Raw genomic sequence first — 22,666 nt, 5'->3', positions numbered from 1 at the left:
ATAACCAGGTGTTAGTAGATCAAGGTGAATGTCCATGACCTATGACACCTTGACAACAGGTGAAAACAGGTGCTTCAAACCCATGTGCATGTGATTTGTCAGTGGTTAGTGATTTGTGAGTGGCATTGTGGGATAGTGAATTATCGTCAAAATGTCAGAACGTAAAAGTAACATATTCCCTTCTCAAACAACAACTTACATGTCATTATTATCATGTACATAAACATAGCTGTTATTTTTATTGTTGTTTTGATAACTTTTTTTCAGGCTAATTTGCATAATGCCTATAGCCTGTTCCTGCCATGTCAATTTGGACTTAGTTTTATTTTTGAATGTTGAAAGTGCCTACAAATTACCTCCTGTAAAGTACATTTTTTATTGTGCACTGAGATAAAACTAGCAAATCCAGACTAGTACTTTTCCAGTTGTTTTGTTATTACGTATTTACATCTACGTGTTAATGCTTTGTGTCTATTATTAAATCCAGCAAAACAGGTTTTTTTCATTGCCATGAGTACTTTAGTTGTCGCAGCGCACATTGATACGGGAACCATACCAGCAGCCTGATTCCCTGGCTCAAGCTCCTTCCCTGCGCGTGAAACCTTCGTTACATCGCTGGCACCAGTATGGGCGCGTCCATTACAAGAATCTTGAAATTTGCCCTCTAACCCCATATGTAGTAACGTTTATACATTTGTGTATGTCTTCGGGAATGCCATCATATTTCATTTGGAAAACCAACTTCTCCCTTACATTCTTACTATATCAATTAAAGATGATACTTTTAATGAAATAGAAATTCAATTTGACAAACAAAGAAAGCAATTTATCAGCGGTAACTGTATTCGGCGTCACGACAGTCGTCACTTGTTTGTAAACATTCGGTTGCGAGTTCAACTCCAAGCATGGTTGGGGCCACCTATCACAGTGGGGAGTTTTGACTGGTGGCAGCGATAGTATAGAGAGCTCCGCGAACGTGCTATCGCTGTGAGGAGCTTGTCCCTGGCTGTGTAAGCTGGTAAGCTGGTTCCCGGCTGTTTTCATAAAATAAATATATTCCATAGTAATGGTGCAGGACTAACGCTCGGTATGTGTTCTCTGATAAAATGAAGATTTTGAATCGAAAGAAAATAAGATATTATCTTAAGACTTGACAAGGCCTAACCACATGAATGATTGTATTATCAAATCTGTAAGTGTATTGTACATAATCAGCCGATAATGACCTCGATTGTAGTTGTACAAGTTTGTGTATATAGATATATAGGTATTCGTTATATATAGATCTATATATTTGACATCAGTAGACAGGAGCCCAGTTGGAAAAACCGGCTAAATATAGCATAATGTTTACAAGCTTAATTACAACTTACACAAACAAGACAGGTTCAGGAATATTTATTCAAATTTGACATTACTTGTGAAAAAGACGTAAAGTATTGAAAATACGATCATTTTCCGTCGGATCCAAATTATAGGGGATACTGCATAATTAGGGAGATCCCCTTCTCTTTGCTGCTATCATGCAGCGGCCGGCAGACTGTCCAGAACGCCCGATCTGGTTTAATAGAACGTGATGGATACGTACGTGTCGATGACAAACATAAAACGCTGCAGTCTTGTGTGACGACAGGTAGGATTCTACTAAATTATTACTTTAGCTCTAATTGTGTACTGTTTCGTTAAAGAAAGATGAAACCTAATTGCTGATGAAATGCCATTTGGCCCTTACTCACTTTCTAAATTTAGCTAGAACTCAAGCCTAAACGTGATACGTGCTCATGTTGAGTGTAATTGGCTGTATTTGTTTATTTTGTTTTGGTGATTTGAACGATTTAAGACTTGAAACAAACAGTGATGTAAATAAAACAATGTGGCAAGTTTACATTGTCTTATCGTGTATATAAGTACAGTGATGTAGACAAGAACAGTTGTATGTACCGATAAACAACGTGTGAACTGGTTTCAAGCAGTTCTAGTGTTTCGAGAAAGTTCTGTCAGTGCGGTTAACCTCAGTAGTGCTACGACAACAAGGCTGAGAAAGCTATTGTGCCGCCCACATTTTTGTTGGTTTAATATCTGGGTATAGAGCTGCAAGTGATTTGATCGACCATCAATTTATGACGTCATATTTATTTTACTCAGATTAATTGTGCTGCAATGTGAATATTGTATATATTTTGTGCTGTGTGTATTGTATTATTTGGTATAGGTGGGTAATATACATGATGCGTTGTGACAGTAAACATGGTTACAGGGTTACTCTTAGGCTAACATTTAGTCTGTGAAATCTTATATTTAGGAGATAAACATACTGTGTTTTCAATGTAGAGCTAGGTTACCTGTAGATTTAACCCCGCTACAGGTAACCTAGCTCTACATTGTAAAACACAGTGTGTTTATCTCCATTCTACCATGACAGAATAAAATGCGAACTATTTGGTGTTAGCAAATATACTGAGTGAAGCGGCATTGGTTGAGTCGAGTGTTTTGATCTGATCGATCTGAATTACGGAATCACCGAACACAATATGGCGCTGTATATACTCAAGCAGTTTGTTTACACCATAATACTTCACTCGAACATATGACAGGCATTGAAAGCATATAAGCACGGCAACTTGATAAGCTAACATGAGTTGGGAATCCCTAAAGAAAACAAAGCAAGCTTTGCAAGGCTTTCGCTCCACATCGCACGTCACCATTATGACGTCATATTGTTTATTGTGACGCAAAATATATGACGTCATAGTCGTATATAGAAAAGCGCCAAAATTCCAAGCTCTCTGTTGTCTCCAAAACATAAATACAGTGCCTTTGTAGATTTCTATCGTGTTTTATGCACGAAATGTATTGCCACACATCCTTTGAATATTGTAGTAACCGCATCTGTGCATTTTGTAACCTGTAATTGTAGATATAATTATTTAAATATGCCTACCGACAATGACTGAAAAAAGTACTATTCTATGAATATTAGCTTCCGCAGTGATGCGGCCGTCAAACCAGCTGTTTCAATCAGAGGGGGTTTATTGTGATTTAATAGCCTCTGATTGACCAATCAGAATTGAGTAAATTCCAAATTCATGGTAGAATACACAATATCCTTCTTGGCTCTAAAAATATATAAAAAATTCCCTATGCTGATTTCAGAATAGAGCTAGCTTCAGCTGGCTAGACTTGCTTTAGTATGCATTTCTAGATTATTATTTTATTTATGAAATAAATATATTCCACGGTCATGGTGCAGGACTAGGTTAGGCTTTCTTTTGTTACTATCAAGGTATAAGTATATATATTTCGATTTACTGATATCATAAATATTAGGACCATGTGGGATTAACCACCAAACAATTGAGGTACTTTGCCCTACTGTCTTATGCTATTATTGCCTGTTTAGGCCCCAACTGAGTCATTATAGCACCATGCTTGAAACAGTAACTGTCTAGGTGTAAATATAGTCAGAGACCATACAGTAGATCTATTATACATGTTATATGGTCTCTGCTATAGTGTAATCATTATGACTGCCAGATGGCTCAGTACCATTACTATAATCATCATAGTGGTTTTCAGAATTGATATTGGCATTCTACTTACACTAATGTTTCCATAAATAAAAATAGCTCAGAATGTAACTGGGAATATAGCAATATAGCTTGAAGCTATAGTTATGAAACTGATCTAAGTTTCAAGTTTCATTTAGCCATCATCATTTTCATTTAAAGTAAAGCAAGTACAGCTTCCTTGATTCCCCATATAAAAAAGCAGAGGAGGAAAGGCTCTACTGAAAAGAAAAATTACATTTATTTAAAGAAATGGTTTCATCATGTTCATAGAATTGGTGTTCGTCTGATAGCTTAATAATGCCTTGACAACTAAAATGTGAAGTACCAATCAGTTTTAGCTCATAATGCTCATTAGGAATGAACTGTGATGCTATTTTGTGGATAACACTCCTGATTTATGTATTTGCTGAAAACACATTCCAGCAGTTTTGCTAGACATAATGACTGAGTGGCAGAAGAATCTGCATCTCAGTTGATTTTGCCCCCCCTCCCCACACACACACACACACACACAAACACACACACACATGCACACACAGCATATCACTAAGACTAATTGGTACTCTTTCTTGAAACTGCGGTGACTTTTGCTACTTGGGATTTTAATAATTTATATTTTGTTTCAAGGTTGCAAGTTTGATTTTGACTCTGTTCACAGTGGTGTGTTTGTGTGGACCACATCTCTAAAAGTAATAGGTATTCTTACTTAATACTGTGCACACACAAAAAACAGGTTGTCATCTGGTGCCTTATGCTATATAGGGATTTTTTAAATTTATGTTTCTTCCATTTCCATGGCAACAAGTGTGACTTTGACTCTGAGTGTATATTGGTGTCTACAAATATAAAGTTCTGAATCCCTATTTCCATGGTAATATTTTGATAGCTCAAAAACTACTCTTGGATACAGACAGATAGATTGGATAGAAATTTTCTCATCAAGTTGGACTTAAACGTAACAGTCAGCATGGTCGGATGATTTGTTCCTTCGATTTAGTGCTGACCGGGGGAGATTTGTCATCTTCTGATGACTCTTGTTTAGTAGAGAATTATTAATTGGTTCTGTACAATTACTCTGGTATTTTCTGTTTCAGAAGAGCATACTGATAGACCCTGATATATGCAGTATGGCACAAGAGCCCATGCTTTTACAACAAAAAAATATTCAAGAATACAGTCTGTCTGCAGGAAAGTTCTCGTCAGTGGCGGGTTATGAGGAGAGAATGGACAGTCAAGAGACTAGTGCCAGCAGCAGTCTTGAAGGCGCTGTAATGTCTGCCAGCTTAGCTCTGTTTGATGGTATGTGCATGACATCAGTAATGCAAGTGAACCTTAATTGGCTGTGATCCCTATGACAGGATTTATTGATTTATCATTATCATGATTACCATGTTATGAATATTAAATAGTAACCTACTGGCTAAATTTCAATAAACTACTTATGTAAGTATTGTCAGTAATTAACCGTATTTACCATAATAAACACCCCAGGTGCTTAGAAGAGTGACAAAGGGAAGGGAGGTTTGTGTGTGTGCTAATTAAAACCATATACAGTCAAGTCTCGTTTATCCGACACTCGTTAATCCAACAATCGGCTTTATCATGTTTATCCGACACAAATGATGGGAACCGATTAAATCAGTACTGTTTAGACCCGTTAATCATGTTAATCCGACAGTCTCGCACTCCGACTCCGACGCACCTAATTTGCAACGATTTGCTGAAATCACTCATTAATCAGTCTCGTTAATCCGACACGGTGTTCAGCGTACTCCATGGTCATCTGCCCACAAGTACATAGCCCCGTGTTTTGATGCAAGACAAGTCGGCGAGTAGCTGCATTTTTAAACGGCTGCAGAGATAAACTTGCATGATTAGAAAACATATTGTAACATAATGTAACACAACAATATGAATATTTCCTTTTTCCTTTTTTTATTACAATATGTTTGAATCGTTATCTATCGTGTAGTTGTCCAATTTTCGATCGTGAACATTGATAATACCTAATTTCATTTATCCGACATACTCGTTAATCCAACATAATCATATGCAACCAACAATGTCGGAAACGGGACTTGACGGTACAAGTTAATTTGGTTGTCTGAGTTTGAATGGTAGAGAATCATGAGAACAGACATAGTACAAATATCCATGAAACTAAAACCGTTTGATAATAATTACCTGATTACTGGGCAGTTCTGAAATATGCACTAGAAAATACAGATTATTTTGTAAAGTTTCAGGCTCAGTACCAGGCACATGAAGTTTACTTACATCTTGGTCTGGAAGTTGGATGGGGTGGTTAAGATGGCAAATACAGTATTTGATTTATATAAGCACAATGATAGGTTGAGCCGTCTCGTCTTAAGGGAAGATTTTACTGTCTGGGACATTTCAGACTTAGGATGGCCATTGTTATTGCACCACTGAGACATGGCTCATTGTAGGCATGATACTCAATCTTGCTAGGACTGCCAATTAGCTGGATCACAGCCCCCCTTTAATAGCTATACATTTTCATCCTGGTTTGAAGCCATGTATTATGTATCAATGTAAGGAAGAGGTCTTATTATTCTTATTTTCAGAAAAAGATATAGCAGCCGGCATGTTTGAAAGCAGTCTTGGCTTCAAAGATTTGGAAACTGATGGCACAAGCACCAACATTGATAGTGGTGTTGACAGCAATGTTCCTGCCGTCAGTCAGCAGCAGCCACCCCTACTACAGCCACTGAGTGCAGCTCAAGACACGGCAGTTGTAGGCGTTAGTGATGTCCCCAGATGGTTTCCCGAACCTCCTGGAGGGCCTGATTTGATCTGGGATGCTAGGCGGCAGGGGTATCAGAGCCACATTGTATCTGCTGGAAGATGCTGCAGTTTTCAGCAGCAGGTGGCAAATCTCTACAAGCTTGGTGAAATTCCAAGGTTTAAAGAGATCAAGTATGGCACCAAGAAAGATGTTTATGATTTTCTTGGCAAAATCGAAACAGCAGAGAATGATTCTGGGGTCTTTCTGTCAGAGGTAAATTTTATTTACATTCCGATATTTGATACATACCACAGTTGATTCTTCTAAAGTTTGAAACTTGGAATGTGTTCATTATGATAAATTTTCATGGAAGTATGAAAATAACATCATCATTAACATGATAAAGAAGCAGTGTGTGAAATAAGAATGGAATTGTAGATGACTTGTGAACTCATGGTGCAACCAGATATTAATGAACAGGATGAAGGCAAGTCTTGCCTCCATCTTCTCCGTCATTAGGACTGCAGATACCGGTAATTGATTTTGTGTTGATGTGGCTGGATACATATGTACTGAATTATACTAAACTACCTCTCATCTTTGATATAAAGCAGACAATAACCAAGAAGATCAAACTAATGAGACACTAATTGTTTAAAATATGACAACTGTTACTGGTCAGTTTGGCTGGTCTGGGTGAGTCGTGCTCAAAGTAGCAATGCTCATGGCAGAGGAGGTAACTCTTCCTGCACTTATTCTCAAAGCTGGTTTACCACACCTCGGAGGGTCGGTTCAAAATCCCATCTCCAAACTCCTTGATTAACGCAGAAAGCGGGAAAATCAGTGTACATCACAAACTAGGGTAAAGGTTGCGTGCGTATTTCATAAGCTGCTATTTTTAGAATTTACTTGGAAGTTGAGTTACAATGATGAAGTCAACAGGTATTCTTAAAACTATCAATACAGCTGAATACGCGGTTGTAAATAGGTTTATTCTCTTCTGCAATCATTTGTTATAATTTCCAGTGTGTTTACGATTTAATTTTTAAGGGACAATATATGAAAAAATAATTAAATCGGACCCCACCCTATTTCTATTAGCGGTATGCAGTTTTTACATAACTACGCAGTTACTTCCCTTCGGACATGCTTCGCAAACACGATCGAATTTACTACAGTATTTTTTTTAACAATCCTGCAACTATCCTCGCAATTTGAAGCAGTATATGTAAGTATGATGTATAGGAGAATATATTTATGACATTGGGGTATTTTGTGCACTGTAAATTTCGCGATGACAAACTATGATATGCGTTTTAACTTTAACAAAAAACTTTGTCAGGCTGAACTGTCAAAGCTCACTAATCACGACAATGTTTTTTGCAAATTGTCTGCAAAGAAATAATAGTCAGTTTAAGAATTCCATTTATTTGCAAATTATTTTTAATATCCCCACCATTTATCTTCCATCATTCTTTTTCAGACTGAAGGTATGTTTGGAAGCTCCAGTTTCAAGCGTGGTGATGACTACATTTGTTTACGAAGGTTCCAAGATGATAAACTTGTGGACCTGTGCATGGATAACATTACTCAGACCAAATTCATCACCAAGCAAGTGAGAAATCATTGTGTGAATTAATTGGATTAGGTGTGGACCTGTTGGATTGTACTAATGTACGGCAGGGGCAGTCGGGTAGCCTAGCGGTTAAAGCGTTCGCTCGTCACGCCGAAGACCTGGTTTCGATTCCCAACATGGGTACAATGTGTGAAGACGATTTCTGATGTCCCCTGCCGTGATATTGCTTGAATATTGCTAAAAGCGGCATAAAACCATACTCACTCACTAATGAATTGCAACCTTGGATTCGACTTCATGCAATGTTGAGCCATTGCCATTATCAAAATTATCTCTATGAAAGTTCATACTGCAATGGGTACTGTATATCTGTAAATGAATATGATATTTCTCTGGTAATCTTGTGTCTCATTTGACTTTTACTGCATTTGAAATAACTCTGTTACTTCAACTTGAAAATAAACATTCAAAAACAGCCAGAAATATGTCTTGACATTTGTCATGTTTGTTGACAAATAAATTCTGTAACTTTTTAAAGTCTAACCGTAACTTTTACATCATTTATATACCAACAAAAGAAATGTGGATACCATACATGATTGTCAATAGATGTAAAATTACTCATATTCAAGAAATATTAGATTGGTTCAATACACAAACGAACATACTGGTATGTTGTGTGAACCGTTCCTCATGAATGCTGGGGCACGGGTGGCCAAGTCGTCTAAGGCACCTTGATTCGCTGTGCAGAGTTGCGTCCCTTGGGCACGCCAGAAACCTATGATTGTGGGTTCGAATCCCGGTTCGCCCCAATTATGTTTCTAGGTTTGTCAGCACATTACCCGTGCTCGTGGGTTTCACCGAAGTGGTAAACATCTGAGACCTGCATCACTTCGGGCTTTCCTCCCACATTAAGCTGACACGCCGCGATATAACTGGAATACTGTTAAAAGCGGCGTTAAACCCAACTCACTCACTCCTCATGAATGCATGACATGTGACGTCATAGATCTACGACTCGAGATGCATCATATATCTTTTGGCAGTGAGTATATATCAAAGTTATACAATTTAACCAAATATACCTGATGTATATCCTGTCTTACCTTATGTTGGTGTATCCCAGGTTCCCCTGGTGGCTACAGAACTACCATTTGGGAAGAAGGTGTTGAAGCTGACTCGAGAGCAGCAAGTGTCCCTTGTTGTTGATCACCAGGACCACTGCCCTGGACTTGGCAAGATCTTTGGTATTGTCAAGCGCAAGATGGGTACCAAATACTTTGGAGAAATCTTCATGGAATTTTATCCCGGTATGTATATCATTCAGTCATCATCATCTCAAGCTTTTGCAGTTCATCCACTAATTTCACGTTTAATTGACTTTTGAAGTGTTAGTTTGAAACAAGATCTTGGGTAGGTCTTTGAAAGGTATTTAGAAGTGATTAACAAAAGGAAGAGAATATATGGATGTCAACTTCTTTATTATGTGGAACACAACGTTTCGGAGTATATGCTTACTCCTTCATCAGGTGAAGGAGTAAGCATATACTCGGAAACGTTGTGTTCCACATAATGAAGAAGTTGACATCCATATATTCTCTTCCTTAAGCATGTTAAGATCTTGAGTAGATTATTACTTGTGTATTTATTGAACTTTAATTTAATGCAGTGCCCTTTGACATTAACATTCCTGGTACTCCCCTGGATCTGATGAGTCAGCAATTTCAACATTTCAAAATCAACAAAATCTAAAAGTGTATGTGTGTGATCCCAGTAACAGTGTGTCTAGAAACCTGCTCACAATAGTTTAATCTGATTTTACATATGAAATGTATTTTACATGTTTATTCAATTGTCTTTGTTTTATTTGATACACAGTAATGTCTGCTGTATGAAATAAGACTATATTTGTTTTACATATTTTGATATGATGATCTTTTTGATTTTAGTTTTAAATTTTCTGCATCAATCTTAAACTAAATTAAACTTAAGTCTTTGATTTAAACATGTTAAAAGTTGGAAGTTCACAGAGATAACATTTTCGGGCTTGTACTTCTGGATTCTTTCTACGCAATGTTTCATCAGATGAAGAGGCAAGATGCAGCCTAAAAATGTTCAATCTCATTCAAATCTGATCTGTGCCTATTATCTATACTCAAAGATCTGAGGGCAATCCATTACAGATCACATCAGATCGACATTTTGTGAATTTGGACCAACCAATGAAATGACTGACAAGAAGTTGACATTAGCCAGTCAGTCACTACTTTCAAACTAGTGACTTCCATTCTAACTTCACTTTGAAAATATGTTTTGACAAATTACTCGATTCAAATTTTGAAAACTGAACAGAAGAACATTCTGGAATGCATAATAGATTGCCCAAATTGTATGGCAGTACTTTACATGGGCTATGGCAGTCTCTTTTGTTTCAAATGTTTATACCATTGAGGCGAGAGACTGACAAAGTTTTGACAGAATCAGTCGTATAGCTGTAACTGTCTTTCATAATACCCCATGTTAAGCTTTTTGAGGTTGTATGATTAGAAAACACATTCCTATTGTCGCTATCCCAATATGGATAGTGACGCTCTGATTGGTCGGATGAAAGGTCAGTCTGACATGACCCATAATGGAGGTCCTCAGATCTTTGTTCAGTGGAAGCGAGAACTGAGATCTGACTTTACTGAGATTGTAAAACATTGCATATAAAATCCACATACATCTATCAGTTCTAACATCATGTATTTCTAATGTAAGAGTCTTACAAACACTTGTAGTACCAAGATCATGTTTATGTGTTTCAGGGGGTACCCTTGATCCATCATCTCTGTTCCGTTCTTTGGATATTAGAGCGAAATGGAGACTTGCTGAAAACATTTTGATTAATGTTGGATATCTTCACTCGAAAGACATTGTCCATGGGGATATTAAATGTAAGTTGAGTTTATCTTGTGTTTCAATTAATCATGTTAATAGGGACTTAATATGAGCATGCATTGCATCAAAAAAAAATTCGGAATTCGGACATGAATTGCATTTACACCCACTGAACAAGTAAGGCAGTGATGCTGTCCTACTAGAGGCTTATTTGCCATGGTTCTGTTGTGGTACTGACTTAGGACCGACTGTTTGATATTTTGAGGAGGCTTGGATTTTTGTTAGAGGCAGAATATTTTTTCACTGCTTCAAAACATACATTATTTTCTCAGGAAAAAGCTGAACGTCTGATAAATATTGATGGAATTTTATATACGCAAAATAAATCCTAAAGAAATCAACATATTTCACTCCACAGGTGAGTGGTGGCACATTTATTCAGGGATTACTTAGTGGACATTTTTGATATAACAAAAACAGTTACTTTCCATCTTAAGCAATTGAGATTATTGACAATAACCATGATAACAAGTCTGTTTTGGTAAATCTAAACTTTATTTCATCATGTTCATCACAGTGCTTTCTGTAAGGTATTATTGATGACACAACTGTCATATCGATAATCTTTAATTTTTCTTCCCTCTGATGATAATTACAATTATTGATCTTATATATTTCCAGCCCTAATTAACACAGGGTTATTAAATAATTTACAGAGTTGCCACCTGCCCAATGGCAAAAGTGATAAACCACAAGAAAATGTCAGAGTACTTTCTGAATCTTACCATGCTTAGTACTGCCATGATTAGGACCGCCTCCATGGTCTAGTGGTAGAGCATCCGCCTGGAGAGTGGGAAAGTCCGGGGTTCGATCTCCAGCTGCGTCATACCAAAAGACGTTAAAAGATGGTACTTGTTATTACCCTGTCTGGCACTCGGCATTAAGGGACTAAAACAAGGACTGGCTTGGAGTCAGTATACTGTGTCCAAGTGGGGTATTCATGTTAAACTGTGGCATGGTATCTCAGTGTGCTAGCGCTATAAAATCAGCATCTGTCCGGACTAGTACAAGCAGCCACACACACAGACGCACAAATACATGCACGTCACTATATAAGTGCAACAATCTTGGATGCGACTTTAAACCCAATTTCACCTCACCTCACTACCATCCTTTATCATACCCTGAATCTGGCTTCAGGACAACAACTAAAAAATCTGTTGATTAAAACTGCAGATGAGTTTTATCTTCTTTAGCTTCCAAAATCAATCAAACTTGATGAGGTCAAAGGCCACATCATCCTCATACTGGACTTGGCAAATGGTACTGTGACTAGGTTTGTGGAAATTTATCATTGTTTAAACTAGGGCTTGGACGGGTAACTTGGGTACACGATCAGGTGGGTACTTTGTATGACCCGGGTATCCACCGGACTACCCGGACCTGTGGTTACTCACAGGATATATTGTGTAATGACAAAAACTCACTATAGCTCAGTGGTTACACTACAAGTCTCTAATGTGCGCATTCCTTTTGACTTGTAGTCAACTTCAGTGTACGTATGATCTGATCGTTTGATACATGTATCTAAATAGTTTTTGCCAGGGCTGCAGTAAAATAATTCCCAATCAGACATTTTGTTCCCAACTCTTGAGACCTACAGCAGGTACCCGGGTAGTACATTTAGACAGGTCTTAGCCCTAGTGGTTAGTCACGTGTTTAATGACAAAAAAATATCTTGAACTCCATGGTTACACTGTAAGTCACTTATGTTCACATTTTTCTCTCACTATGTACGCATTCCTTCTAACTTTATAAGTTTGAATGAAGATAAAACTTCAGTAAAATTCAGTGAAGGCATGAGCAGATTGTTTTATAACTGTACTTAAATACTATTCCCAATCAGATATTTTGTACATTTATGTGTTGAAATCTACAGCAGGTACCCAGGTAGGATTAGGTAATAGTGAGTGAGTGAGTGAGTATGGTTTTACGCCGCTTTTAGCAATATTCCAGCAATATCACGGCGGGGGACACCAGAAATGGGCTTCACATATTGTACCCATGTCGGGAATCGAACCCGGGTCTTCGGCGTGATGAGCGAACGCTTTAACCACTAGGCTACCCGACCGCCCGATTAGGTAATAGAGGGGTGGGTACCCGGGTAGTAAATTTGGACTCGTCTCAGCCCAAGTTTAAACAAACAATACGGGCTTGCCCTATTTTATCCAAAGAATACAGGCTTGACCATGTTGACAGCATTTGGTTTTGTAGGTAGGACAAGATCAGTTGTCCATCAGTTGTCAATCTTAATTATATGTCAGCATCCGCCCGGAGAGCGGAAGGTCCAGGGTTCGATCCCGGGCCGCGTCATACAAAAAGACGTTAAAAGATTGTACTTGTTGTTACCCTGTCTGGCGCTCGGCATTAAGGGGCTAAGACAAGGACTGGTCGGCTCGGAGTCAGTATACTGTGTCTGAGTGGGGTATTCATGTTAAACAGCAGCATGGTATCTCAGTGTGCTATCACTATAAATCGGCATCAGTCCGGACTAGTACAAGCAGCCACACACACACATACACGTGCATGCACGTCGCTATATAAGTGCAATAATCTTGGACGCGACGTTAAACCCAATTTCACCTCACCTTAATTATATGCCAGGTTTCTGGCTAATAGCTTTGACAAATGTTAATGTCAGAAATTGTAGAAATGCTATTTAGACACAAGTGATGCTAACACAACAACCAATTCAGTTAATCATGACTTCAGCTGGCTTAAACATGTTAAAGCTTTGTTTCAGACAGTACCGATACACAAGTGAATTTGTGGACTGGAAGCTACAGGCTCTCATTCCAAATCTATTGACCAATAAAAGTTGCTGATAAATGTTCCTCTTGCTTTCAGATGAAAATATCGTTCAAAACGGATATGGTTATCCTATCTTAATTGACATGGAGTCGGCCTATCACCCTACCTACAACATGTACAAGACAGGGATGCGTGGTAAGACTGATGTCATGTATATATTTGTACACCTTCCCGAGAGTCAGTTAACTCCCTTGCCTTGGGAAGATGATGTTTGCACCAACAAGACCATGTACCCTGACAGTTCTGTAAACTACTGATGTGCCTTGATGTAAAACTGTCACTCACTCACTCACTCCTTTGTGTTTCTGTTTTGGACACCTCCATGTGGTAATACCAACCTCATTAAAATCATATCTTAGTTCTCGCTGTCGCTAAACAAAGTTCTGAGGACATCCCATTTCAGGGCACGTCAGCACGACCTTTCATTATTCAAAATTATCATCTATCTCTCGCTTCCGTAGGATAAACATTTGAGCCCGAGAAGCTGCACAGTATGTGGGAAGCACTGCCATACAATTTCAACCATATATTAGACATCCTGGAATGTGCGCTTGTTCAGTTTTCTAAATTTAATCGAGAACTGTGTCAACATATTTTTCAATTGTAGTCTGAAATGGAAGTCGCCAGGTTGAAACGATTGCCATAAAGCTTGAGAAAGCTGCTTTCTAATTGGCTGATGTCGACTTTTTGGTAGTCATGTCAGTGGTCGGTCAAAGTTTGGGAAAGGTCATTCTGACGTGACTCCTAATGTGATGTCATCAGATCTTTGTTTAGCGGCAGCGAGAACTTAGATCTGATATAATGAGATTGTGGAAATACCTTATGGCTTTACGTTGTGTGACATGGCATTGTGTGATGATTGCTCCACTGAGTACCAGTTGTTGGCTTCAGACCTGGTTATGTATTGCAAGTCCAAGATTTCTACAGCTGTCCCAATGGAAGTTAGTCATGAAAGTACTAAAGACCTGTTTACACCTTAGGTTTATCCACAGTTCCTACTGATTTAGAATAAAAGTCATGGATTAATAAATCCAGATGAACAAAATCTGAGGACACCCCATTACTGGTCACGTCAGACCAACCTTGCGCTGACTTTGACCGACCAATGGAATGACTGACAAGAAGCTAACATTAGCCAATCAGAAGGCAGCTTTCTCATGCTTTATAGCACTAATTTTAAATAGGCGACTACGCTTCGAAATGTATTTGGACAAATTCTCCATTAAAAAATTGAAACTTGAACAAATGAACATTCTTGAATGGCTAATAGATGTTCTAGATTGTATGGATTCAGTTGTTAAGCACGTAACTATTGTTCGGAATACCCCCTGTTAACGTTTTCGAGGTCGCATGATTAGGAATCACATTCCGACTGTCACTTTCATGATCTGGTAAGCATCCCTCTGATTGGTCGGATAAAAGGTAGTTCAGACGTGACCCGTAATTGGATGTCCTCAGATATTTGTTTAGCGGATGCGAGAACAAAGATCTGATTTTAATGAGATTGACATGTATATCAAGTTCTTAACTGATGAATTAATATTGCTTCTAATTTGAAACAAAATATAGTAGATAGTATGTGTTCAGAAATGCAAAGAAGCTTTTTCTAAATAAATCTTCAAATTGATATTGGCAATTTTACTGTTTTACCAAGGGTGCCGCCATGCATCACGGAAATAAACCTGTCGCTTTAGGGGTAATAAATATCGAGCAGACTCACGGAATGGCCAAAAATGAAATGCTGACGACTTTGGTAAGTCAGTGTCAACTAAGACTAAGCTGTAAACCTGCTCACACTCTGTTGAAATTGATAATCACATCTCCATTAATCCATGTATTTGTTAAACTGATCAGTTTCATTGAAACAATAACATCCAAATTAGCAGGGTTAAATAATCATTGATCTATTGATGTAGCGAGATAATTCTAAAGAGCCTTCTTAGAAGAAACACTTTCTGTTACAGCGACATACACATTCCTGCCTCCATGGTTCAGAAAGTGCCACAAAAGCCAAGACTTTGATTTGCTGAAATCTCTCGACCTGTGGGCAGTGGGGGTCGTGCTGCTGCACATCGTATTTGGACGTGTCTTGCTGGGGAATGAGCGAGCGAATCTTCGGCGCTGTGATACATGTAATATGCAAGGGGGACCTTGCCTGCATGTAATGTCCAAATATCTGAAATTGGTAAGTTTGACAAGAAGTCAATTAGCAATTCTAGCTACTCCACATAATGAGACAAAAAAACAACTACAAGTAAGAGTCTTTCTTCGTGCTAGATAGATCCATCAGATAGATTTTAATCCCTCACTTGGTTCCTTATAAATAGAAATCTTGACGACAGTACTTGTCACTTTCACTGACAGACAATTTGATCAATTAATTGGATGTAAAGCGCCCAACTCTTACAAATTGAAGTGTATTTGAATAATGCTATGATTAGTATCATAGGGTCGAGTATATGTTGCCAATACTTTTGCGATTCATGTATAATGAATGCTCCCTTACATGTTAGCATGCCTGCACATTGCGTGAGTTAATCGGCCTTCTGCCACGGTGAATGATGTGCGAGTCATGTATAATGAATGCTCCCTTACATGTTAGCATGCCTGCACATTGCGTGAGTTAATCGGCCTTCTGCCACGGTGAATGATGTGCGAGTCATGTATAATGAATGCTCCCTTACATGTTAGCATGCCTGCACATTGCGTGAGTTAATCGGCCTTCTGCCACGGGGAATGATGTGCAAGTCATGTATAATGAATGCTCCCTTACATGTTAGCATGCCTGCACATTGCGTGAGTTAATCGGCCTTCTGCCACGGGGAATGATGTGCGAGTCATGTCATTTGTGCAGGGCACAATTCAAAGCCAAGATACAACACAAATGTTAAAGGATGATTATATGATGACTGAATGAGGTTTGAAAGTTCAGGCTCGGTGTCCGGGCTGATGGTAGGTCATCATGGCCATCGTGATTTGGCTGGAATATTGCTGACTGCAGTGATAAACAACACTCGCTCACTCATAAGATGTTGCTGTCCTGCTAAAACATCCCGGGAAGGACTTATTTTAACCCTAACAGTGCAAAATCTGTGAGGAACTCTATTCTGTATGTAAGTAGCACTGCCTCAGAAGTAACAAAAATTAAATTTGCAGTTATTATGTACATAGGACACATTTGCTTGATCATGTAGATTTTCGTCAATTACCGTATTTTCTTGAGTATAGTGCGCACCCATGTATAATGCGCACCCCCCTCTAGCGGGTTCAATATTTTGGAAAAAAAGAAATTTGAATATTATGCGCAGAAACTTTTTACACCGTACCCTTTGAGCGAAGTCCGGCAAACGAACGGATGCTGAGAAACTTCGTCAGTACAAATTCGAAATTTGAGATAAAAAATCACCAGACATGTTTATTTACCGTTTAAATAGTATTTATTGTTCTGCTAGGCATTGTTTTATATTTAGGGATTAAGATTACCTTGCGTATTTTCTCGTAAACTAAGCTGGAAACAGCAATCAGCTGTACACACGTTTTCTTGGAATCGACCGGTGATTCGGTTAAGACACACCCAATGATATAACTTTATAAGATTTTTAATGCAAGGATCGGCGACAATTGTATCTGAAACTATTTTATTTATCAGGAATAATATATTCCATTATTTTCTTAATTATATGCAACCTTTACTAAACATATTTAAAATAATAATAACCCTAAGCGAAGCTGCTGATCGCTATTCCCGGGTATTATTTTTTACATGGAACATGTCTGACCAGTCACCGTCAAGGCTCACGCGCACGTGATCACGTGATCGCGTGAATTTCATGTTGACATAGAATCGTCAAACAAAAACAAATATGACTTTTAACAAGTCAAAGTATGTCATTTATGATATATGTATCGATTCTCTGTCAACTAAAGTTTGTTTCAAGGCGTCAATAGCGGTATTCTGACCGTGGTTGCTGTTAATAACGGTGAGTTGTGCGATCTTCCGATCGCTTCACACACGATTTCGCCGAAATTAATAAAAACAATATTATAAGGAATTTTGAATAAAATCAATGAAATAAGTTACAAACATAAGTCCAGATATACAAAGAACACTTTTTATAGCCAGACAGTGTAATTACATGATTATTTTGCGTACTTCAGTATGGATTTGTTGACATGGTATTCCCGGTGTTTCATGCTCACGGTAATGTCTTTCCATGGGGGAAAAAAACATCCAAACTCATAATTCGTGTATAATGCGCACCCCCTTCCACACAGCTGTGTTTTTTGGAAAAAAAGTGCGCACTATACTCAAGAAAATACGGTAATACATTTTATTGATTAGGAACAATCACTTCCTTTTGTAGACATGGTAGTGTCACTATGAATATCCCTATATGAGCCAAAACTACAACCTGTTACCTCTACAAAGACATAACGTAACATAACGTTAGTTTAACTACATTAACATGAATTGGGTATTTTTACTGACATTTGCTGCAGACTTGGAGTCAGATATCACGCTATGAGCACATCTTGATAAATTACTGGTAGGCCCTGTGAGAATTGTAATTGTCTTTTTAATTAACCATTACCTTGTATATACTCAGCAACTAAAGTTCCTGCGATACAATATGAAAGAAGAACCTGATCAAAGTAGATGCACACATCAGAAAGAATTCATATTTTCAAACAGACAATGGACCAGTAAAACAAGTTACACATTTAATGACACATGTCTAGCACAGAAATGACGTTATGACAAAAGAAAGTTGCAAGAACAGAATTGTCAATTCACATGTCATTAGATTGTTGGTCAGAATTGGGCGTCTGGCTAGTCTCCTTGCAACAATCCCATAACGTCTAAGACAGCGACGGACAGTCTGTGCCTCTATTCAATAAAAGCCAGGGATGGTTCTTGCAGGGATTGTTGCAGGCTGGAACCAATTTGGCAGATGGGTGGTTCGAATCCAACGATCTTCACGGACGCTTGTATAATGGAGAGGGGGTGGGGGGGCTGCCACCGTTTGGTCGGCCTCTGACAATGTATATTTGCTGCCATAACGTCCAAATGGTGTTTCTGTGCAAGTCACATCACCTAGCAACTTCACACTGCGACATTCCTGACTGGAGCATACCAGTGGCTCTCAAGCAGTCATTTTCAGATAATTATGATATCTCCAAACTTCAAATAATAATTGAAATTTGATGTTTTTCCGTGTTGCAGTTGTCAAGACAAGCAGAAACAATGCATGCCGAATCCCTTCAACATGCAGGCTTTTATACCCTAGTTTACATCATCAATTGCATGATAGCTGCATGAAAGACACTTTTTGCCATCAGAACATGCTTACAGCTGAGGTTGCGTTTGTGCTACATGTTTTCATATTTTCGTATCTGAAAGGTTTTTCTTGTATGCAACCGATTGGAAAAGGGTGTTACAGGAACTTTTGTTGCTAAGTATATGTAACTCTGTTATCATACTATAAAATGTATTTTCGATGCAGTTTTGAAAATCTGCCTTCTATCCTTGCAACCTTTATGTCCTTTCTTACAAAACCAGGGCCCAGTTCCACAAAGTGATCGTGGAACTAAGGTTCTCATATCTCCCATACTTTAACATAGACAGTCATAGCGCTTCAATTGCTATGTGGTTAATGGCCCTGTAACCTGACAGCTAGTACCTGGTGTGGTTCAGATTCCTCATTTCCCAGCTTGCCCTAAATAACAGGACCCGTGAAGATCCGGGGTACAATAGGTCTTCAGCAACCCATTCTTGCCGTATCAGGCGAATATGCTTGTCGTAAGAGGCGACTAACGGGATAGGGTGGTCCGGCTTGCTGACTTGGTTGAAGCATGTCATCAATCCCAATTGCGTGGATCGATGCTCATGATGTCAATCACTGGATTGTCTGGTCCAGACTCGATTATTTACAGACCACCGTCATATAACTGGAATATTGCTGAGTGCGGCGTAAAACAACCAACCAACCAACCAACCTAAATAACAGAGCCCTCATTAATATTTACCAAACACTGAAACTTTACTATAGTTCTACATATGGTCCCTGATTTACTCAATTAATTGTTCATCCTGTTTTAAAGTGGACATTGTTGTACTTCAGCTGCAGCAGAGACCCAACATTGTGAGGAATTACCTGCCCAGCATCTCCCGGAGTGATGACCCCGACCTGAGGCGTCTGGCCTGCCTGATTCATGGGCTGCTTGCTCCCGCGGGCCACAATGCCCAGCTGACTGCAGAACAGGCTGTAGATGCCCTTCGTGGTAAGATCCATGGAAGTGTTGAAGAGACAAGTAACCTCTACAGAAATATGTGTCAGGGTGTTGACTTCTTTGACAGGCATTTAGAAGTCTGGACTAATGGACGTGACGTTAAACCCAATTTCCAGGGTATGAAACTCCCAAAACATTCAGCCAGACCACAGGACTGGCTAGCTGAAATACTTGCCAGCCCTGACCAAAACCTGCCTGCCCACTATAATCATATGTTTCTCAGGATAAGCTAACGAGGTTTCTTTTTGGTTACATTTTATCATTCATCTTTACATGTGAATTAGTGCTTATCATCAGGAAATATTTAGAATATTTTCACATATAAAATATAACCTGACCGTCGGGCAGGGGGATTTGAAAATCTGGCAGCCAGAGTTGAAATCAACCCGTCTCGGACGGTTGGGCAGGCAGGTATTTCGAACACTGCCATTTCACCTCACCTCATGATTAATGTCCCACTATCCATGTGTCTTCTTGTTTCAGATGACTATGTGATTGCAGTCATCAAGAAATCCGGGGATCAGAGAGTACCCCCAGCTGTAGTTCCCCGGGGCACATGCATGAAGGACTTCATGAATACTCCAACGGTGGAACAGCTGGTGGGTTGTTGTACTAAGCAATAATTTGAGCATGTATTTTGTAAAATAAAGAAAACTTTATTCAGTGAGTGAGTGACTATTGCTTTATTCCGTATTGATAGAATCACAGAAATTTCATGACAGGAGGCACCAGAAATATGCTTCACACATTACGCACATGTGGGGAATCAAACCCAGACCTTTGGCATGACAAGCGGACGCTTTAACCTCCAAGTTACCCAACTGCCCCTGAAAATTTATTCTGTAAAAAATTGTAATCCTTTTAGCATGTTTAGTTTATCTTGTTCAAAGGGGGCTCAAGTTTGTTCAAAACATCGCACTTTATAGATACATGTTTGTCTTAGAAGTACTTTTCTTTTTTATCCAATTCTTTAGATGTTTAGTGATATTCGTCCAAGAAACCACAGTTTCAAGGTTTTTTCAAAGCATCATGATAAAAAATTCCTGGAATTATGATTAATTTGTGTGTTTTCATGAAATAAAATATACTTGAAAAAAGGTTTACTTGGTAAATGTCTCTTTCTCTAAAACCAAAGAAGTAATAAAGCTGACAGTTTGCATGGATGCTCCTGCAAATAAGTTCAGATTGTCTGCGTCAAAAATTTTTTTGCCATAGCCATCATGGTGAAGATGCTAATTTGAACCATCAGTCTTCTGTCTATGTAGAGTGAGTGAGTATGGTTTTATGCCGCTTTTAGCAATATTCCAGCAATATCATGGCGGGGGACACCAGAAATGGGCTTCACACATTGTACCTATGTCGGGAATCGAGCCTGGGTTTTTGGCATGACTAGCGAACGCTTTCACAACTAGGCTACCCGACCGCCCCTGTCTATGTGGAATAATTGATGTGCAGATGAAGGGTGCAGTGAGACCAGATATATGTTCTGTTTTGCCTAGACATTTTACATAAATTCCTTGTTTTCCACACCTGCAAAAGTGTTAAATGTGTTAATTTAAACAATAATAATCATATTTTGATAATTCATTTTTGAAGCTGTGAGTTTTAACTCCAAATTCCCGCTGTCTGTTGGCTAGAGCCATTCTAAAATGGGGATTGGATGTTTAAATTTGTCATGTGTGCTAAGCTATGAATCACGGGTGTGTCTGGTCCAGATGTGATCTGCAGACTGCTGTAAAGTTCTTGTTACCTTTCAGAAAAGTCAGCACCCAGACCTACGGGAAGGAATGTATTTTACCTGGGACCAACCCTATGATGGAAGGGAGATGGACAAGATCATGAATAAACATGACAGACTAACGGAGTGTTGTGAACTCCGTATCCATGCTCCCATCGACTCCCATGTTCGACCCCCCATCTACAAGCCACCGGATACCACTGAGCTGTAATCATCGTCTGAGGAGTGACATGCAGAACCAGGGACTAAACTTAATGACCAATGCGACATTTAATCACAATAGTTACGTGATGTTTCCCCAGACCCGTGAAGATTCGGGGTAGAATAGGTCTTCAGCAACCCATACTTTGCTTGTCGTAAGAGGCGACTAAATGAATCGGGTGGTCAGGCTCGCTGACTTGGTTGATGCATGTCATCGTTTCCCAACTGCGTGGATTGATGATCATGATATCAATCACTGGATTGCCTGGTTCAGACTCGATTTTTTACAGACCGCCATCATATAGCTTGAATATTGCTGAGTGCGGCATAAACAACAAACAAACAGAACAAAAATGTGATGTTCCCTGGTCAAATATACTGATGGGAGTAGATAAGGAAACACATTGAAATATTGCAGAATTTGTTTACATTTTGCTTGTCCTGTGCGGAATCCAGGTTAGAATAGGTCCCCGGTAACCTATGCTGGTCGTAAGAGGCGACCAAATGGATTGGGTGGTCAAGTTCAGTAACTTGGTTGATTCTGCGTCATGATACCCGGTTGACATGGATCGATGCTCGTAATATCAATCACTGGAATGTCAGTCTTGACTCCATTATTTATAGGCCACCATCACACAAGTGGAACATAGCTGATTTCAGTGGTAAATGACAAGAAAACCTTTTTTTTAATACAAGTTGGTCATCAAGTGAAATGTTAGCATGAAGTGTATTCACTATATTGCCAAGCAATCTGTTCTGTTCAGGGTACATGTGACTTTCATTTCCTTTAA

General features: G+C 38.9%; 1 protein-coding gene across 2 annotated transcripts; it reads left to right on the top strand.

Moving 5' to 3' along the window:
* Positions 1 to 1,383: 1,383 nt before the first annotated feature.
* On the top strand, positions 1,384 to 22,092 carry LOC124111103. 2 transcript variants are annotated; one of them, XM_048399569.1, is made up of 11 exons: positions 1,384 to 1,633; positions 4,758 to 4,868; positions 6,158 to 6,591; positions 7,802 to 7,933; positions 9,021 to 9,204; positions 10,702 to 10,830; positions 13,682 to 13,780; positions 15,610 to 15,830; positions 19,768 to 19,927; positions 20,420 to 20,535; positions 21,694 to 22,092. In XM_048399569.1, exons 2-11 carry the CDS (start codon positions 4,793 to 4,795, stop codon positions 21,883 to 21,885), a joined length of 1,743 nt encoding a protein of 580 aa, XP_048255526.1. In that variant the 5' UTR covers positions 1,384 to 1,633; positions 4,758 to 4,792; the 3' UTR covers positions 21,886 to 22,092. The 2 variants fall into 2 exon arrangements, with proteins under 2 accessions (XP_048255526.1, XP_046326644.2); XM_046470688.2 differs by having other exon boundaries at positions 4,664 to 4,868.
* Positions 22,093 to 22,666: the final 574 nt, after the last annotated feature.

Source organism: Haliotis rufescens, unplaced genomic scaffold, assembly GCF_023055435.1.
Source record: "Haliotis rufescens isolate VD_foot unplaced genomic scaffold, xgHalRufe1.0.p SCAF_2, whole genome shotgun sequence".
NCBI classification, from domain to species: domain Eukaryota; kingdom Metazoa; phylum Mollusca; class Gastropoda; order Lepetellida; family Haliotidae; genus Haliotis; species Haliotis rufescens.
This window is presented reverse-complemented; position numbering and strand designations above follow the sequence as displayed.

Excerpts from the sequence above, each read along its gene's own strand:
- LOC124111103 (XM_046470688.2), top strand. The coding sequence starts at position 4,697 with ATGGCACAAGAGCCCATGCTTTTACAACAAAAAAATATTCAAGAATAC. Across the intron at positions 7,934-9,020 it reads CCAAATTCATCACCAAGCAA|GTTCCCCTGGTGGCTACAGA; the intron begins GTGAGAAATCAT and ends GGTGTATCCCAG. Across the intron at positions 9,205-10,701 it reads CTTCATGGAATTTTATCCCG|GGGGTACCCTTGATCCATCA; the intron begins GTATGTATATCA and ends TATGTGTTTCAG.